Source organism: Halichoeres trimaculatus, unplaced genomic scaffold (genome assembly GCF_033239565.1).
Source record: "Halichoeres trimaculatus isolate MK-OKI-2021-1 unplaced genomic scaffold, fHalTri1.1 fHalTri1_scaffold_2, whole genome shotgun sequence".
Lineage (NCBI taxonomy): Eukaryota > Metazoa > Chordata > Actinopteri > Labriformes > Labridae > Halichoeres > Halichoeres trimaculatus.
In genome coordinates this window covers 35955223-35975428 of record NW_027437180.1, presented here as the reverse complement: position 1 = coordinate 35975428, position 20206 = coordinate 35955223, and the positions used below count along the sequence as shown (strand labels likewise).

The 20206-nt window shown below is 39.4% G+C and overlaps 1 protein-coding gene across 5 annotated transcripts in view; it reads left to right on the top strand.

Moving 5' to 3' along the window:
- The first annotated feature begins 10045 nt into the window (after positions 1–10045).
- Positions 10046–20206, top strand: part of LOC141810607 (myosin-10-like) — an 86654-nt gene continuing 76493 nt past the window's right edge. For all 5 annotated transcript variants that reach the window (XM_074698323.1, XM_074698314.1, XM_074698348.1 and 2 more), the window contains exons 1-2: positions 10046–10200; positions 13976–14357. In XM_074698323.1, coding sequence (XP_074554424.1) covers positions 14013–14357 — 345 coding nt within the window. In that variant the 5' untranslated portion in view covers positions 10046–10200; positions 13976–14012. The remainder of the gene's footprint in view (positions 10201–13975; positions 14358–20206) is intronic.

The window sequence follows — 20206 nt, the reverse complement described above, 5'->3', positions numbered from 1 at the left end:
TCAATGTTTTAGATTGATCGGCACACCACTACCCGTAACAATATATTAATATATATTTTTATGAATGGATCGAAGAGCCGCACACTGAAAGGCGAAGAGCCACATGCGGCTCACAAGCCACAGGCTAGCCACCCCTGGCATAGATAATAGATAATAGAAATACAAACATTGAGCAACTGAGCAAAAAAATAAAGAGCAAGAAGATTAATAAGAAGAAAAAAAACATTCTAATAAATTTCAAAAGTAATTACTCAAGTACTTCTCTGATCATGAAAGTGTTGATAAATACTGAGACCAACATTGGTGTTGATGGATTGATCTGCAAATTGCCACGACTGACGCTTTTTAGCCTAAATAAAAAAACTTTGCATATGCAAGCAAGAAAAAATAATCTTATCTGAGGTCTTTTTACTGCCTCCCTGTTCGTCAGAGGACGGACTCTAAAATATTCCTGCTGTTTTACAAAACAATGAATGGATTGGGTCCAAAATACATCATTGATGCGTTATTTCTAGTATAAACCATCAAGACCACTCAGGTCATCTGGATCAGGTCTGCTTTCTGTCCCAAGAGTCAGAACCAAACATGGAGAAGAAGCATTCAGCTTCTATGCTCCAAATATCTGGAAAGACTCACCTTTTTATGACTGTCTTTCATTAGAGTATTTTAACAAATAATTTTAATATTTCTGTTAATAAGTGCACAACTCTGCACTGCGGCTTTTATGCTTGTATCTTACAATCTGTTTTAACCTCTTTTTTAAGAATTTATTTTATTTAAATGTTAATAATTATTTTTATCTGCTTTTAAATTTTTTTCTTCTGACATGTTTTGCTGATTTGTATCTCTGTAAAGCACTTTGAATTGCCTTGCGGAAATGTGCTTTATAAACAAACTTGCCTTGCCTTTTTTTAAATTTTTATTTGTAATTTACTGAACACTTATTTTGTTTCAGGTTAAGGCATAGATCAAAAGTATAGCCTTAAATGAAACCAATTAGATCCTGGGACAGTGAAAGTTTGTGTATCCCACGGTTACTCTTTATGCTGACGATTTTGTGTTTTGTGTCACAGACTCTGTTCTGTTACTCAGTGAAAAATATGACTTCTTTCAGGTTCTCTTATTCAAAATTGCCTCCTCAGATCACCATAAACCTTTTCCCATCATGTTGTGACCAGACTGAATTGCTATTGTCTTCTGGAATCTGATTGACAAAACTGTTAGTTGAGTTCATAATCACTCACATGTTCAAAGTGGTTAAAACTGGCCCAATAATTTGTCAGCAAACATCTGCAGCCTCAGTGTTACTCTAGTTTTATTCCTTGACTTAGACTCTGAGTCAGTAAATGTGGTTGAATACACTCGTCAAGTGAATTTATCCTTTTCAAAGACATTTTCTTCATGCATATTTTAGGCAGCTGGTAGTGGAAATAGCCTGTAGAGCTTCCAGGCAACAAAATGTATCACATTTTATGCAAATGATGCAATGTGTGATGTTTTTATTTTATCAAATCAATCATTCAGGCACCAAAACTCCAAGCAAGCTAAGCATAAACACTTCCACTACATCTGAGAAAGACTGTTAGGATTTCCCTGAACATCCCTGAGACCGTATAAAACCATTTATCCCTTTTCTAGACTCTACTCATGTATTAATACAACACAAACAAATATTAGATTTGCATAAAAATGGCTGCAACACAGCTGTAAACATCAGCTTTTTTGAATGGGTGTGTATGTGGTTCCTGGTGTTTCTGCAGCCAGCCTCAAGTGGTCACTCGATGAACTGCAGTTTTCAGGACTACTGCACAGACTTCTTATTTTAGGCCCAGAGGAAGCCTTAATCCAAACTCTAACCCTTTATCTAAATGTCAGAACTTAATATTGTGCTTTTGTGCATTAATGTAGAGTTAATGCTCCTTTAAATCCCAGGTAACAAGAGAAACAGCTGGTATCCAGATCCTGGGATGAAAACAACTGATTTCTCCTCCTCAGAAAGTGTAGCAGGGGCTGAGTATCTCTCCCTCTGGTTGGAATTTAAAAACCATGTAGTAGTTTGTAGAAAAGTTCCCTGGCCCACTGAACTGAAACAGATCAGAGAGAGAGTTTCTAATATCGACATGCTGCTGCCTTCTCCCCGAGGCTCCTGGAGTTTCATGTCTGCTCTCAGGTTCAAACACCTGTGAGGATTACTACACTCACGGCTGCTTTTTACACGCTACAGTTGGTTTAACTCCCCCCAGTCTGAGCTCTAACTGTAGATACTGATACCGCTTTGCTGGAAGTTTGCTATCTCTGATTTTCACAGCTCCAGCCAATAGCTCGAAGCACCTGAAGCTCAGAACCAGAGCGGACAGCAAAGATGGGCTTTGATGTTCAAGTGGAGATTGAATTTTTTTTTTAAACCAAAAAATAGGAGCACTTGTTCCTCTCTGAGACTCTGAAAACCATCTGATTTCAAAACACCTGCTTTTGGTTTCAGTCATCTTTTACTTCGTCTTAGTTATAACAGGATGTTTAGAAACCTGATAACATTTTCTTCTTTCACGTTTGACTATTGTCAATATTCAGTTTGAAGGGGCTGTGAGGAGTTTCAAAGTGATCTTGAAAAATTCTCCCTTCTAGATATATGCCTGATCGTAATCCACACTTTGAAATGAGATCATCAATGACCACCTTCCCGATTACAGGTTATTGTAAATTGCTACTTCTTAGCTTCCATTCCATCCGAGATAAAACACAGAGATCTCTGCTGAAAATGATTTCTGTGACTGATTTTGTAGTGATGGTGGACACTGGAGCCTAACTGTCGGACAGAAAAAGGACAGAAGAGCAGAAGAAAGATAAACAGGAGAGTGATACAGCCCAAGCTAAAGGCTAATTAGCCTTTAGCTTGGGCTGTGCTAATGTCCATTCCAACCCACAGTCAGCAGTTATTCTGCAGTGGTCTGTTCAAACTTGAGAGTCTATCAATGAAATGAAGAGTGAGGTTACGTTAGCTCTGACTGGTAGATGACTGGCAGGACATAACCAGGATCCACTAACGTTACACATTGCAGACATGTCTTAGAGCACCAGGCTGCCAGCTGTGCTAGATATAAACGGCTGCTAAACTACGTCACAAACTGTCAGCATTTACTTGTTGTCATGTTAGCCTACAGATACGTTGGAGCACCAGGCTGCCGATAGCGCTACATATAGCAGGCTGCTACAACGTTTGCTTGATGTCACGTGTTGCTACGTAACTTTACTGATAAATACCTTACCTTGGCACATTGTATCTTTCACAGCTCTGCTCCATGGGTGCAGTGTTTTTCCACTCACCTTTCCTCTGCTGCTCTGCCTGTGGGACACGCCCACTTAATCAGACAACTCAGTGCACCTGAGCACCCAGCTGCAGCCCATCTGCAATCAGGCCTGCATTTAAACCTCCCCTGTTCACCAGTCCTTTGCCAGATTGTTCCTGGCTTCACGCAAGCACTTTCCAGCACTTTTCCTGTTTTGGTTTCCCAGTTTTGATCTTCTGCCTTGCTGACTACACTCTTTGTCTATTCCCTCATGGTACTGTTGCTTGGTTTTGAACTTGTGTTATTGAAGTTTTTTCAGTAAAAAGACTTCGCTGCAGTTTGTGTGTTGCATTTGGGTTCAAACACTGCCCGTTACAGTATCCAGTAAAAAGTTGTCTTGGACAAAGAAAATTGGTTTCGATCTGATCTCCATTTAATTTCAAAACAAACACACCCTTCACTAAGGGGCAGTTTACACGACAACGTTTTTTGGGTGAAATACAAACATCTGTTGCGTTTCAGCCTTGCATTTACACGGAAACAGCGTTTCAGCCGACCTTAAACGCAAACTTTTACAAACAGCCTCCAGAGTGGGATTTTTCTGAAACGCTGCCGACATTTTCAGTGGAAACGCTGCCGTCCCACTCCGCTCCTCACGAGCGCGTATAACAGTACCGTTGTGACGATTGTCGGGACCTACCATGTTGTGCTTGTGATGCTCAATCTGCTGTATCTGCTGACTGTCATTCAACAAAATGTGAATCTGTTACTCCACTTTTTAACTTTGTATTCCCCAATACACCAGATGATCGGCTCAACCCTATTTTGATGGAGATCTCCCAAAAGCAGCTTCTGGGCAAGACAGTTATAGCGCCGACTACAGGCCGGGCATGCTTACTACAGCGTTTTCAGTCCCTCGGCGTTTCTGTGTAAACACAGACTTTTTTCACTGCGTTTTAGAGTTTTTATGTGAAACGTTGTGTAAACTGGGCCTAAAAGTAATTTACGACAGTGTGCAGAGCCACAAGCTGGCAAGGGAGCGCAATTAAAACAGATCCTCTTCATGGCATCTTTGAAGAGGAGTTATTGTGCTGTTTATAATGTCCCTTTGGTGTCTTTTAGTTTTTTAGAAAGAGAAAATCCCAATTTTTCTCACACTGGTGTTTTAGAAAACCCTTATCCCAGCCTTTGTTTGAAGCATCAACTTTTAGCTGCTGTCCCTTTAAGACTCCATGCTCAACAAACCCCCTTCTCACTGATTGGCCATCCCTCTGAAGGCCTGTCTATCTCATTAAGATCTTGTTCTTATCCTAGATTTATGGATTTTTACAACATATACGTAGTAGCTTGAAAACCTGCACATGCTCAGTATGAACATCCAGCACTGTTACTTTATATCCATTTTTAAATTTTTCCTCCTATTTCTTTGATTTCTTTTCTTAACTCACTTGCTGCTGTTTATGCTTTGGAAATGTGGTAAAAAAAAATCTAAATACTTACAAAGTGGCACATTTTGGTTGACAGAAAAAGGTAAATCTGAGCCAGAGTTGTGTTTCTATATAAATGAAATGGAAACGGATCCAGACTGAAATGTTCTGCTTCTCCTCATCTCGTCTCTGGCCATTACAACAGGCTGAATCCTTGTTAGAGAGCAGGCTGAGGGTATGTCAGGAAATAGATTACGATGTCATTACCGCCAATGCAATGGCTGCCATGATATAACAATATTTTATTATTTAATCCTGCAAGCTTAATTAAATCCCCACTGGCAATGCTTTATTAAGAACCAAATGGTGTCTGCAGAAAATGTCAGGCTTTATCAGTCGCTTCCAGTCACAGCCTGTACGGAGGATTTTAGGAAACTGAAAACATGAGTCCCGTTGAAAGTGAAGCAGTTCTGAGGAGTGTTTGTTGAAGTGAATAACCAATCAAATACAGCCTCAGTGCTTCCTCTGGAATACATGGACACGCATTGCCAAGGAAACCACTTTCACAGCTAACCAATAACAAGCTGTATTACAGAATATTGAGCTTTCACCGCTACAGGTTAATCAGGCTTAATAAAAGAAGCAATTTTTTCCAGTTAAGTGGATTTTAGATCCTTGAGTGCACTTAGTTTGAGGAGGGAGGGTAGGCAACAGAGTTCGTCCCCTGTATTTTCTGTTGTTATTTATAATTATGTGCTGTGAATACTGGGACTGTGCAGCTAATTTCCACGTACTATACCAGAGCTGAGGACGAATGCAAGCTTTTTTTATTGCATACAAAAATACAGGCTGGGAGATCGCAAGAAGATGCTTGCAGGGTTTGACGGTCATAAACCCTGACATGTTTTCAGCTGACAGCAAAAAGATTCACAGTTTATAAAAAGGGGTCAACAAAAGTGTGATGTGAACTGATTCTCACCAAGATGTCCTTCAAACTCAGAAGCTCTCTTCAGACCCCTAAAGATTTCAATTAGCGTAGTAGTAATTTCAGTAGTAGTGTATATTAGAATAAGATATGATAAATTTAAATCAACGACACAAGATTAAACAGAAAGACTGACTTCTGATTCTAGCAGAAACTGGCTGGCTCAGTAAATAAACTGGTATCATATAGCTCCACCGAAGAGGATATGCAACAATCAAAGTGACAACATAAGATGGAGATTATGTGCAGTGAGGAAAATCCAAAAGAGCAACTCAGTATATGCTGAAAACTGAAGATGGCGCCTAAGGCGGTCGAAAATTTATCTTTTAATCTGGCACTGTGGTATTGAAAATGCCACATTTGACATTCCTTATCTGTGCTCGCAAAAAAATAAAGAGGGGGGAGATGTTTGATAAACTGCTGTCTAGACAAAAGCAGGAGCGGGATGGTGGAGGACGATGCTGATGACAGGTCTATTATGCCACAGAGGCGACTGGAGAAGCCAACAATTGAGAAATGGAGCTGTCACAGCATTTTGCAAAATGCATCCACACCAAAGGGTGTCACTCTGTCACTCGTCAAGACAAGATGAAATAACTCACTCAGACATCTTGCAGCTGTCACTCAAACCCTGCCAGCGCTCGGTGCTCTGTACGCTTTGAATTTTTAAAGAAATAAACTCAGTCTTTCTCTTTGTCCCAAAAACATGTCTTAAAACCCATAACCTGTTCATACATGAAACGATGAACCCAGCAAACAAAGACAAAGAATATTTCTGCACGGTCACTTGATTATTAAAACTTAAACCAGGTTCTTTGACTGAGTAAACTAACAGATATTTGTTTTACTTTAGATGTTAATAAGTGATTACCAAATGCAGGAGACCGCTGTGTAATACACATCTGATGATCTCATTAAGTCTGAGCTTAGCTGCTGCTGCCCTCTGCTGTCTGCTGCTATTCAATTACCACATACATTTCAGTGGTGTGAGTTTAAAGGGCAAATTAGGTGAAGCTGACTGCTGAGACTCAAGTCTCCCGAGAGGAAACAGTGAGTAGTTTTACAAAAAGTAATGTCCTTCCTCATCTGGGGACATTTGGTTTTAGTTATCATGCAGCACAGTGCGATGCTACAAGAAGGCCAAACTGTTATGTGTGAGGACAAAGAGTCTCAGGGGGCTAAAAAAGATCAGTATTCAGTTTGTTTGGTTTCAACTGATTAGCAGGGACGTGACTCTTTTCTGTAAGCGAATATGTCAAATTTATTTTCTCTCAAGCTGCAGAGAGTAAATAAAAACACATCAAAGTCTGGCTAATAACAGATGAAAATTTGATGGTAAATGTTTATGTAAGAAGCCCCCCACATGACGCTAGCTTTTATTTAGAGTTGACAGTATGGATACTTTCTTCACACAAGGTAGTTATACCATCAGTACTATCACAGGTCAATACCCTTATTCATTTTCTTTACCTGAAAAAAATACTCAATTTATGGAAACATTTAAAATCATATATTATGTAATGACAGATGCAGTTTTTATATGATACAATATCTCTATTTCTTTATTTTGTTTTCGTCTTCCAAAAGTATATCATTTGAGGTTTAAATGGCCTGATATAAGAGGATTTTGGCTGTAATATGATTTTAAAAAAAAACGAAAACAAATATGAGTTCTATTAATGGAGCCCTTTTGTCAATGAAAAGAGAAATTCATTTGTTTGTTGTTGTTTTTTTTCCCATTAGTTCAGCAGGTAAATCCTTTACAAATGTACCTGCTGAAGTGTGTTTTTTAGGTACACTGTGAAATGAAATTTGTTGACTTTACTTGAAAAAAGTTAGGGAACCGATTGCCTCAAAATTTCCAAGTAAAGTAGATCATTAATTTTAAGTAGTTAAGGCTGAATAGAGATGTGTTAAGACAACTCAAGTCATGGCAGTAACCTTGAATGTAGTTAAAACAAAATCATAAGTATGAAAAATAAATTCAGATAACTTACAAATACATGTGTCACTGAACACACCATAAAAACCACTAAGTAAATACCATGCCCTGTGGAGTACAGTGAGCCGGCCCATGCAGTGGAGTACAGACAGCCAGTCTGTGCAGCGGAGCACAGACAGCCTGTGTGACAGTGTAATATCTCAATGTACAACAGGGTCTCATATCCACTGTGTTTCCCTCTCACTCACGGTTACAAAAACCATCACAACAAAAAATGTCTTCGCTGTAAAACAACGGTAAAGTACTGGCAGCAGGTTTGCCAGTGTTTTACTGTTATTCTATAGTGTAATTGTTTTACAGTGCTATATTTGAACTTATTTTTGTTTTAAATACATAGATTCCTGTATATCAACCCAGATAATTGAAAGATAGAGGAATAATTACAGTGAGCAAGCTTTTGTCTGTGCTGTTTTAGATTTTCTAGCTGTATTTAACATCCAGTGATACATGTGAAGTAGGCATCGTTTGAAGCATGTGGTCTGCGGCAGTAATGCCTACCTTCATGCAGCAGAGGGTGCTACTACAATACAACAAATGTGTTTCCGGTCTGAAGACTGGAGCTGAGAATTGCTGTTGCACAAATTTATAGGCTCGCAGAAAATACCATGATTTCTGTCAAGTCAGTAGTTCCCAAGAAGCTGATGGAAAATATGTGAGTTATTGTATGTGGCCATTTTCACTTAGACGTGTACAATATCAGACATGTGTGAGGCATGTTTAAATTGAGGTGAATATGCAGTACATATGTGGTATACTGGTTTACAAGTGGTGTATGTGTAGTACACATGTGTGGTGTTCATTTTTGAAGTTCATGTGTCATGTGGTGTAGCAGTAGGAGTGTAGAAGTGGGGTAGTCAAGAAGTTTATGTTATCTATTTATGTGAATATGTGTTGTGCATTTGTACATTTAATGGTGGTGTCATGAAGTGTACCTGTGGTTTGTCTGGTAGTTTGGAAGATCAGTTAACTGATTCTCAGAACATATGGTTTTCATGTACATGCATATGGTGGGAGTGTGGGATACATGTGGGAATTCTAGGAGTTATACTATCAAATTTATTTTATAACCATCAATATTGACAATAAAACACATGCAACTATCTGAACCATGGGACAAAAATGCAGCAAACATCAGATTTGATAAAGATTTAACAATTAAAATTACCTCTTCACTGTTGACTACTGACACTGGTGTTTGATTTATATACTTTTGTTTCAGCTCCATTTGAAGATTTTTTGTCCTGAACTTGTTCAATCCTTTTTATTATTATTTTTTTTTTAGCATTGACAATGTTGTTCTAGACCCATATCGGCTCCTCCAATCAGAAGATTTGTGTTGTACTATAGTATTTTTGTGTATTGTAATTTTTTCCTACACTGTCAATGTTGGGCTTGTTTATCTATTTCTGAAATATTCAATAAATATTGCTATAACGTGCCCCAAATGTTTCTGCATTGCAATGCTGTCCTTATGCCCAGTTTTTTTTTTCAGCTGCAGTACCTGGTTTGCCCACTTGATGGCAATAATAGTGTGATGTAATGGATAACAGGTTGATGTTGATGTTATACAAAGTATTTTAGAGTTTGTCATACTGTCCCTTGTGTTGTTTTTCCACTACATTTCCTGTCAAATCTAACAAAATGGTTAATGAGCCTCTCATGAAAATACCCTGCTTCTAAACAAAAGCAATACAGTTTTTGCCCACTCCTCTTGTCATTTTTTGGCTAACATATCCTTTTATATGTACAATTCCCTGCTGATTGGCTTTATTTTGGATGCCTTGGTTTTTTTCTATAAATCCAATTATTCTTAACCTCATATGTTAATATTATTTGTCAGATGTATTTAGGGGATTCTTGACTTGCTCCTCTGTATTTGATTCATTTGAGAATTGAAGGAATTTAGTTTTACCTCCTGCCCTTGTGTGTTTCCCTTCTCTTTAATTGCATTCATTAATCTCTCAATTAGTTTCCATAATAACCACTGCTTTCTTTCTTTTTCCATCAACATGCAACTGCAACCTAGTTTAGGAAAATGTTGTATATCTGGGTAGAAGTGTAATGTGGTATCAGTTTTTAGCAGACTTATCTTTATCATACAGATCCTTAAAATCGATATTCTCATTAAATAATTTCAAAGTTTCTGGGATTGTTTGAGATAACACAAGGGCGACATCCAACAACTATCAAAGTTTGAGGATAGAATTTATCTCGGACCAATCACGCTCGAGCATCACACTTTGACAGCCAATCATATTCCAGATTTGTGTTGTGGGCGTTGCCTGGAAAACAGTGCGGCGGTGAGGAGGCGCATCCTCCCTCCCTGCCTGCCTGGCCGGCGAGAAAGTTCGGTTGAGAGGGTGTTGGATGGTGGGGGAGTACCACTGATGAGAGAGCGGGCGAAGGAAGGGACTATTTTAACACACGTTGGATGATAATACTATTTACCTTCTGAACGTATTGAACTCCTGGGAAGGTTTTTTTCATTTGCTGTTTGCGGTAAGTTGAACAGACTGGTCATTTTAGTGAGGATGTAAGCGGTTAGCGGCTGTGACGGTTACCGTTAGCTAGCGGATTATTGTGCCATGACTTCTCAATGATGGAGGACCATCAGCTCTGCTAATGTTAGCCGGCGCCGCATTGCCAGCGTGCTACCTGAACCAAACTGGTGTCTTTTCACTTAAAATTCTGAACTTGGCTTGTGTTTTAGGAATTGAATCTATTTAAGCTGGTGTGAAACAGTACAGCCTTTGCCCGTTGCCGTTATCCCCACCCAGACGTCTTTGAGCCACCCACACCCATGATGGGATTTTGCCTGAGGAGGCTGCTCTGTTTATCCCCAAAACTCTCAGATGCAATGATTTAAGATTTGTTTCGCATTTCATTCACCGTCTACTTCCTGAGAATAACCGACGTGTTGGAAGAGACTCACGTTTGTGTTGTTTTGAGTCGGCTAATCAATGCTGTCGGATCATTTCCAGCATCTTCTCATGCGGGTGGGATATCAACTTTGAGCTAACACTAGCAGCTAACCTAGCCGCTGCAGCTGTTTGGCCCAGCTAGAGTCGCGTATTATCAGTGCACGACGAGCTTTTCTCGCCCTTCTCTTGACCTTCTTTTGTTAATTTATCATATCAGAGGTGTGGTGTGCACTGTATCCTCGTATCACAGAGCTAAATGTAGAATGAAAGTTTGTGTTTTCGAGCTTGGAGTCAGGGGATGCACTGATCCCCCATCCCTTGACCTGACCCAGAAACGTTCAAACCAGTGTCTGATTTAAGCATGGGACTTTATTGTGGGCTTAGCATATGATATTTGACCTTGTCTGCAATCAATACGAGAAGAAAAAAGCTTTTATCATGGCAGGATTCAGGCTTCTCAGTGCATCAGGTGCTGCATCAGTGTTGGGCTGATTGAAGCCTTAATGGAATAAAAGCATAACCATATCACATCATTCATTTTGTATTTAATGTAGACCTGAAATGGAATAATTGATTGCATTATTAGAAAATCATTTAATTTCAGTCAGAAAAAGTACAATCCCTGCATTAGACTGACTGAAACCAGATATTTTTGGCATGTTCTTGAATAAAATAGCAGTTTGTCTGTCTGTCAGTATGAATTATGTAATCCCTGCAGTATGTAAAGCAATATTTTCTTTGGTGGAATTTGATGTTCTTTGTTTCTCCTTAAGAAAACAATAGATTTCCACATTTATTTTATTATGTAATACAGTCAGGGTTTCTCTTGGCAAACAAAGTGCGTTAAATGATGAAGTAAGTGAACGTGTGGGTTGGTGATATGCAGAGATGGAGGTGTAAAGGGCTTGAAGCTGCAATGTTAGTCCTTTTGGGAAAATCTAGAGAGTACACAATATATTATTTTGCAGATTTGTTTAAAGAGGTGTTTCAATCAAAATATAAACATGAAAGAAAGTGCAACATTATCCCCCCATTCTTCTTCACACAATTACTAAAAATGCAGAGAAAGATTGAGTGAGTTCAGTGCTTTTAGCCCAGCAAAATTCCTACAGGTTTTGCATTAAGTAAAGATTAGTCATCACCAGCCCCTGCTGAGTTATGAAAGGCAAGCAGCAACCACCATGGATGACTGTGATAAGCTGTGACACCCTCAGGTTCAGCTCTGTAATATAATCTAAACAGGCATCAAAGCAAACATGAGAAATTAATACCAAGCTCCTGTGAAAGCCGTACTCCTGTTAAGTGTTTCAGAAAGAATTACACCATTTAAAAGTTTCCTTTGGAGTGACTTTACAGCACTATCAGTACCATTAGAGAACCTGCATCATCCTTGAAGCACTCCACCTTCTGATGCATTGACTGCAGCTTAGTTAAATCAATATCTGAAGTGTAACGGAAAAATGCTCATCAGCTGTCAGGGATTTTGCTGAGTCTATAAGTCAGTCCATGGAATCTACTCCTTTATTTTGCTGGTTTTATATCTTTGTAGTTGGAATATGTGTTATCCTTTTCAACTTTTTTTAATAAAGTTTTTACTACGTTTTCACTAACTTACACCATAGACTGTATGACATGAGAAACAGCACAACAGCACTTTTTATGAAGCCCAAACTTGCAGAGGCTGCAGTAAATATCTTGAAGCCCACCTCATTCATAAAGGCTCATCTTTACAGCCAAAAAAAAAACATTTTCAGCTTTGTACAAACAGATTTTTCAGATATTCAGGTCTTGTGTTTGGCATAGTTGGCGGACAATTGGTTCGGCTCATAGACAGGTGAACAAAGCCTGCTTTAAAGGGATAGTTCAGTTTTTTTGAAGTGGGGTTGTATGAGCTCTATGTGACCACTAAGGACATTAGATACAGTAGAAAGTTGTCTCCTCTCCCTCAGTAAGACACAAACTTTAATCAATGGTGACGAGGAAATAGGCGCTAACAGGGAGAGACCATACCAGATTCAAAGGCTATTTTCTCTGCCTACAAGAACTAAAATCAAAAAGTAATACCACAGTTTAAGAGTACGCTACATAAAATATTATAAGTGCATTAAGTCTTCGGAAACATAAACATTTTCTGGGCAGCGCTAGTGCCCCCCCCCCCCCTTCTTTCAGCTGTAGGGAACGTAAACAAGCTATGCTTCGGGCGCCGGTTGTAGCCTCGTGTAAGTTTGATCAAGTATCGTAATTCTTTTGTTTGTACTCTAAGGATTGTGAGGCAGCGTAGGAAATTCAAAATGAGTGACTATGACAGCGACGATGAAGTTCCATTCACTTAGGAACCAAAAGGATACCTGTATGAACCGGAGCACACAGAAGAGGAGCTGCTACAGATGGAGACTGAAAGGAATACAGAGGAAACATCCACAGACACTACTGTATCTAATATCCTTAGTGGTCACATAGAGCCCATACAACCCCACTTAAAAAAAACTGAACTATCCCTTTAACTCCACCTCCACCCAAGTAAAGTTGTGGTATAAATATAGTTTCTGCTGTCAGCAAGCTTTAAAACTCTGTTTCAGAAAACAGTAGGTGACATCTCTCAGACTGCACCCGTGTTTTATAGAATTAAGAGGAAACCAGTTTTTCTCTGGCTCACTTTAGTCCCAGCAGTTATTTCCTATCATGTTTATTAATTATTTCATTAAAGTTTTGTTTTTATGAGTTATTTGGCATCAGTCTCTATGGATGTGATATGACCGCTGATAGCATGGTTCAGTTCACTAACTCCAAGAAAAATCATGCAGAGAAGATTGTGGTACAGCTGTGGTCACCTCCCAAACTCAGTCTACGTCAGTACGTTCAAGACAGGGACTAACTCGTCCCTGGCAAAACATCTCACAAAATGAGCCAGAGTCTAAATATGTCATTTGGCATTTTAATGATATGTATTAAGTTATTGTAAATTAGTTTTGTGATGACTTGGCAGCATTTTCTGTTTTTCTGCATTTGTAGTTCTTGATATTTGATAATTTTGAGCTGGTGACAGACACACCACACTGAAAAAGACTAATTCATACAGGGAAAATGAAATTCATTTCAGTTTATTTTGATGGCTTAACTTCAGACATTGGATGCAGGAGGAGAACAAGAAGAGGAAAGTTGTCTGATTGTGTTGAGCTGTGTCAGTCACAGAGCTTTGGTTTGCATGTGATTGAAATAGGACAGAGTCAATGATAATATAAACATTAAGGATATTTGTTCATAAGTTTATCTTAACTAGCTAGAGAAATTCTCATCCTAACATTTTGCCCTGTCTTAATGATGAGTTTAATGACTTCTCTTCCCTCCCACAGGTAGCCTAGTGTGTACTGCTTCTGGTCTCCAGCAGCAATGTCACAGAGGAGTGGGCAGGAGGACCCGGAGCGGTACCTCTTTGTGGACCGCGCCGTGATCTACAACCCGGCAGCTCAAGCCGACTGGACTGCCAAGAGGCTAGTATGGATCCCATCGGAGCGCCACGGCTTCGAGGCGGCCAGTGTTCGCGAGGAACGGGGAGATGAGGTGATAGTGGAGCTAGCAGAGAATGGGAAGAAGGCGGTCGTCAACAAGGACGACATCCAGAAGATGAACCCGCCAAAGTTCAGCAAAGTAGAAGACATGGCTGAACTGACCTGTCTCAATGAAGCGTCCGTGCTTCACAACCTCAAAGACCGCTACTACTCTGGACTCATATATGTAAGTATGAGGAAGAAGTTCAAGCTAATCTTTCACATTTAAAAATCCAAAAGAGGACTAGAAAGGTGTTATTTAATAACTACAGTGAGTAGAGTTTGGGAGAACTGAATTGACTCAGGTCCAGGTTCTGTTTGTAGATTCTCATTTCTTGTAGATGTCAGACTCTAATCCCTTGGTTAGATAAAAATTTAACAAAGAGTGCAAGAAAAAATCTTAACCTGTCTTTGTTTTGGGGATGTTAAGACTCCCTTCTCTTTAAGTCTTACGTCTCAAAAAAGACATCACTCTTTCTCCGAGATCAGCAAGAAAAACTACAAATCTCAAACCAATGCTTGCAGGCGTGTTTGTGATTACCTTAATATAAACAGGACCATGAACTCATCTTCACTTTGCACCAGAGTGTGATGAGAAGCTGCCACAACTGCCGCTGCTAGCTGGGGTTAGGATGGGATTATGAACAGGAGACTGCAGCACATCGAGCACAGAGGACAGTCTCTCAAATCACATCATACGAGTAAAAGCCTTGTCACTCTGGATGTGCACAAGATGTCTTTGCTGTGTCATTTCTCAGACCAAAACTTTTCTTGCTGCAGCTCACTATGAACTATTCCTCACCTCTCAGTCAGTGTGCATGATGCTACATGGGTGCAGCAGGTCCTGGCAGATACGCGCAGCTTCTGTGGACTGGAATAAACTCTCACTGAGGTCTAATCCTGAAAGATTTACGTTGCTGTTAGGAACTGAAAAGACAGACTAAAATTCATGTGCTTCATTAAATTCACAAATCTCTGAAATGCAGAACTGGTTCCATGTTGGAGCTGGTTCATGATACCTATAACTAACCATGAGCAGTCAGCTCTTGAAATTTATGCATCTGTACAGCCTCCAGCAGCAAACCAGACAAAACGGAAAAAAGATCCACTCTTACTTGGTAGTTAATCTTAACGGCTGTCACTCCTCGAAGCTTTTTTGTACATTTTTCCAGGCGAAGCTGGAGTCAGACATTAACCAGCTCAAAGGATTTGGGAGGAGATATTTCTTTAGAGAATAAATTGTCTCCTTTCAAAGCTAAAATATGCATTAGCCCCTCAACAACTGATAACTTTATTAAAAGCCATTGCTTTTATCCGACATTATAACGTTTTTTAAGCATGACAATGACTTCATGTCATGTTTTTACCACCCTGCTGAAAACCCCAACGAGGTTTGCTCTTACTTTTCAGAATACAGAGCAAGCCCCTCCTCTGGTTTTCAATGAAAACCTGTCACATGATGATCATCAGTTTTAAATTGTTTCAATACACGGTCTCTAATCTGGTCCATTTTAACCAAACATTAAAATATCTTATGAATTCAAGAGACTCTGGAACATATTTCCTTCAATGAATAAGTCAGCATGTCCTACATAAGCTGCTGATTTCCCCTGAGATTATGACCCACTTAGTGACATGCATTCCTGGAATAGCCCAGACACGGAGCTTGTGGGCCACCAGAGACTGAAGGAGGCCGAGGGGTTCCTGCTTAAAGACCCAGGCCTGCATACATGCAGTGAATGGAGTGTATAACTGATGGTTTCCTTCTGCTCAGTCATATACAGTAGCTGTAGTGCTGACATGGTCAATTATTACCGATAAACTTTGTAATAGTCTTGTGTCTGCTCCCACATCATACGTAAAGGATGACATTTTTATGTGTACAGAAATATGAGCAGCAGTCCGAAGTTCTTTGTGGTTTTACGCCTTGTGATGGGGTGTTTAAAGCACTATGGATGAAGTCATGAGAGTTCAAAGATAATGAAGGATCTATGTGCTCTTGGTGTTTATGAGCTTTGACTGCATCATCATTCTGTAGATGACTTACAAAACCATCAGTTTATAGCAGAAATATGCAATTAGAAATTTGGTCAGGCCGAATTCGGGATGGGAATCGAAAACCAGTTTCTGTTGAGAATCAATAAGAAATGTTTCAATCCATCGATACCGTTAGCCTTAACAATTTAACGATAGCCTTACAAGTCCTTTATTAATTCCTTACATTGTGCCGGAGCTATCAGGCCTCACGTCAACTAGTCTGCTGCAGCTATCTTAGCTTAGCAGTTAGATTACGTTTCCCAAGAAAACTCTGATTCAGGATTTTAAGCTTGAAGTTTTACTGAAGAACTGACTTCATAAAGAAATGTACATTACTTTCTCTCAGGAGATTCATATTCAGTACATTCAAAATGGTATAAATCACCTTATTTACCAAAATAACAAAGTAGCGCAAGCTTGATGCTAACGTATATGGGAAACTGCATTGATATGCTAGCAGCTAGCATACATCAGTATAACTACAGCTTCAAAATAGAATTTCATCTTTCATCACAGAAACATATCACATCAGCTCTTTGTAAAAAATACTGAGAATTTCAAATGTCAAAAGCTAACAGGCTAATGAAAGGCTCATGGCTGACTCCATAACTACGGAAAGCTTCCAAACAACTTAAACCATTGCTATAAGCACTTTGAGACACTAGATGGCCTACTTGAATTGTTAATATATTACAACACAGTACATCAAAGTCACATTGTGTGCAATTTTTACCTGTTTCTGTTTAATTATGACCAGAAATATCCAGACTCAGGGACCAATTACATTTTATTCACTTTCAGCATAAACTCAATTAAATGTTGTTGACACAGAAAACCTGAAAAGCTACTTTTTGTACCAAGAAAATTCACAACAGGAATTGATAAGGATAAAGAATCAGATCGATAAGCAGAATCGATAAGGGCATCAGTATAATCTTACCAATTCCCATCCCTAGGCTGAATTCGCAGACTGAAGACATGAGTTGGGCCACACATTTTTAGCAGCAAAGTTCCTTCAGGAAAGTTAGTCCAAAACGCAGCATGTTTTTCATTGTGGTGTCTTCAGACATTATAATCTTTTAGCACAATCTTTGGGTACCGATTCACGTAAAATCAAAGCTACCATGTTTAGGTACCTAAATGCATCCTTATGACTGTGCGGGAGTGGAAGAGTTGGAGATTTTCCATGCTGAACATGAACACAACATTGCAAGGTTATATACTGAGGAATAAATATGTAAAATTGAATTTTAAAAAAAATATTTTATTACTTAATAAATTGATATTTTTTACCACATAAGCACAAAACGGTACTGAAAATTGGTACCGTTGAGTACCGGTACCGATTGCTAGGCACCTTGCATCCATATTGTATCATAACAAATGTGAGAGGTACCCATCCCTAGTTGCAGTCAAGTTTGCAATAATGTTATAATATTTCATCAGAACCTGTCAGTGTTTGCAAAAGACTTTTTTCCCAGTCACTTCGCAGCTGCTTTTGGGCCACTTGAAGGTTGCTTTTGGGCTGCGATGGTCGCTAATTGAATAGCCCTGGCTTATGGTATTATCACCCTTAGTAGATCCAAACTTCCTGTTCTAATAAATACTTGTAATGTAGCTTATTGATCTAATGACAGTGTAAAGCTAAAAGCTTCCTAATGCAGAAATGTGATTTTGTGCTGGGAAACCCGTCTTTATTTTTAGGTATCTGTTGGATATCTTATTCAGGTGTTCTGCAGTATAACAGCTAAATATAACAGATAACTGATGCATAATTAATGCAGTATATTCTGGGTCGTACCCAGGCTGCAGAGTGAGCTCAGCCATGTGGTCACTGCCGGCTCATGGCTTCCTGCCAACATGCTGCTTTGTCTGTTTGTATCTCCTGAGAGCAGAAGTTGTCCGTCTTCAATACCTAATTAAAATTGTCCCAACCCTGGCTGTTACTTTGTAGTCACAGAAACTTTAAAAGAGAAATGTTGTGGTATTAATTGTAATGATGAATATTATGATTGGTTTCTGTCTTTTTGGTGTCAAAGTGACTGCACTTTAGTGTTTTTAGTCCTCTCAGAGGGCCATTTAGTGACCCCAGCCTCATTTTGAGCTCGGGGTGGCCTGTGCTGAGTCACACTGGAACTAAACGGTCTTAACAGAGTTCTTTGTGTTCACTGATAAGTAACAGCTGTCTGCCTCAATAACTGAAACTGTTACAGTTTTGATGCTTCAGAGCTGGCCAACTTCTGCTAGCTTTTGAATGTCCCTGCTGTTCTGCATCATTAAACTTGAGCCTTTTTTAATCTTGTTTTCATCATAAGTCAGTTTTTGAGCGGCTGAATCTCCTCTACAAGTGAAAAGTTATGAAGTATTTGAGATACAGCTGCATAAACTGAAGTTGGTTAATTACTGCAGAATTTCCAGCTTTGTGTGTTCATGTATCTTTACACAGCGAAGTAAGAATATTAATAGATTAGGGCTGTCACTTAAACGTGCTAATTAGACATATTAATTACACTACACATTAATGCGTTATAAAAATGTACATAATTAACTCACTGGCTGCCAGCAATTTTCAGAGCATCTTGAACGATCTTTCAAGACCCAAATAATAATGTTTCCTCTGACTATGTATACACCAAAACTACCTAAGAAGAGTGGACTCTCTTCTTTACTGTCTTTCTTCCTGTTTTTGATCTGAAAAACAGACCAAAAGTACTTTTTTTTTGGTCACATTTATCTTGGGCGCTCCATCCTTTGATCCTCTCCACAATCTCTGTTGTCCTTTCTCATGATGGCGCCGCTCTTTCTCTCCGAACTACCGCGACACATCCTCAGTTGGAGCGTGAGCTGCCTGAACTTTTCTGACTTGCAGCATCTCGCTATGTCTCTGTCATCTCACATCTTCCTCATATCCATGCTGAGCTCTCATCCAAAGAGCGCTCCGCTCTCACCCACAGTAGTTTACGAGCAGGATTTTGAATAACAAGCTCCGCCAGACCCCACCTCCACCTTGCTAAAAAACATAATTTACTAAGGAGTGAATATGTAATAAATCAGGTTTGCATTATAAAAATACATTATAAAATAATGTAAAAAAAAAAAGAAAATACCAACAGTAACAGGCTGCATAAGGAAAGAAAAGAAAATACTATGAAAGGATTTATGGACCAAAGGTTTCCATGCGTCATTGACTACTGAAAATTATGGTGATGAGCGCTCGTGACCAGTTCTGGTTCCAGTAAGAGCCTCAGGAGTAAGCAGGACTCAGTGGTGATGATGTTGCTGATTTATTATTGAAAGCAGGCCACTACATGCTCATCCTTTGTTGCACTGATGCTGCTGAGTGTACATCCTGAAGAGGCTGGTGGGCAGCTCCAGGCTGACAGCTCTTGCTTGTGGATGCTCATGTGCTTATCTATAAACTGCCTGTTTCTGGGGCACTGAAATACATGTTCTGGTCACCAGATCCTTTCCTTTTTTGTGAGAAACTGAGCTTTAGTGAGTTATTGATGTATTTTGAGTTTGGATTGTTGTTTCACAGATTTCCATTCATGCTTTGACCACAGCTAACACTTATACAACTCAAAGCTCATTTGGCTCCATTTTCTCTCACCATTAAGAGGTGTAGACTGACTCACTTCTCATCACACTGGTCTGTTTACACATGATTGGAGTTGTGATGGAGAGGTAGCACTATATCTTCTACTGTCTGTTTGTGTTCAGTCTCTTAATACTATCCGTCTTTATGCCGTCATCTTTACGACACTGCAACTGGAAGCAGCCACTCCTGTCAGCTTTCAAAGCTGTCCAAATTTAGGTGAGCTCTCTTCTAAGCTCCTGAAAGAAAATAGTGATGAAGGGTTCGTATTTTAATCAAGGATGAGATTAAAAGCACCTCAAGATTTGGAGCGAACACTGAGCTATGGCAGTCTTCACAGCTTACTGGGTAGGACTGGAATTAATTAAGACATAAGCATTTTTCCATTCCCTTGGGAAGTTGGT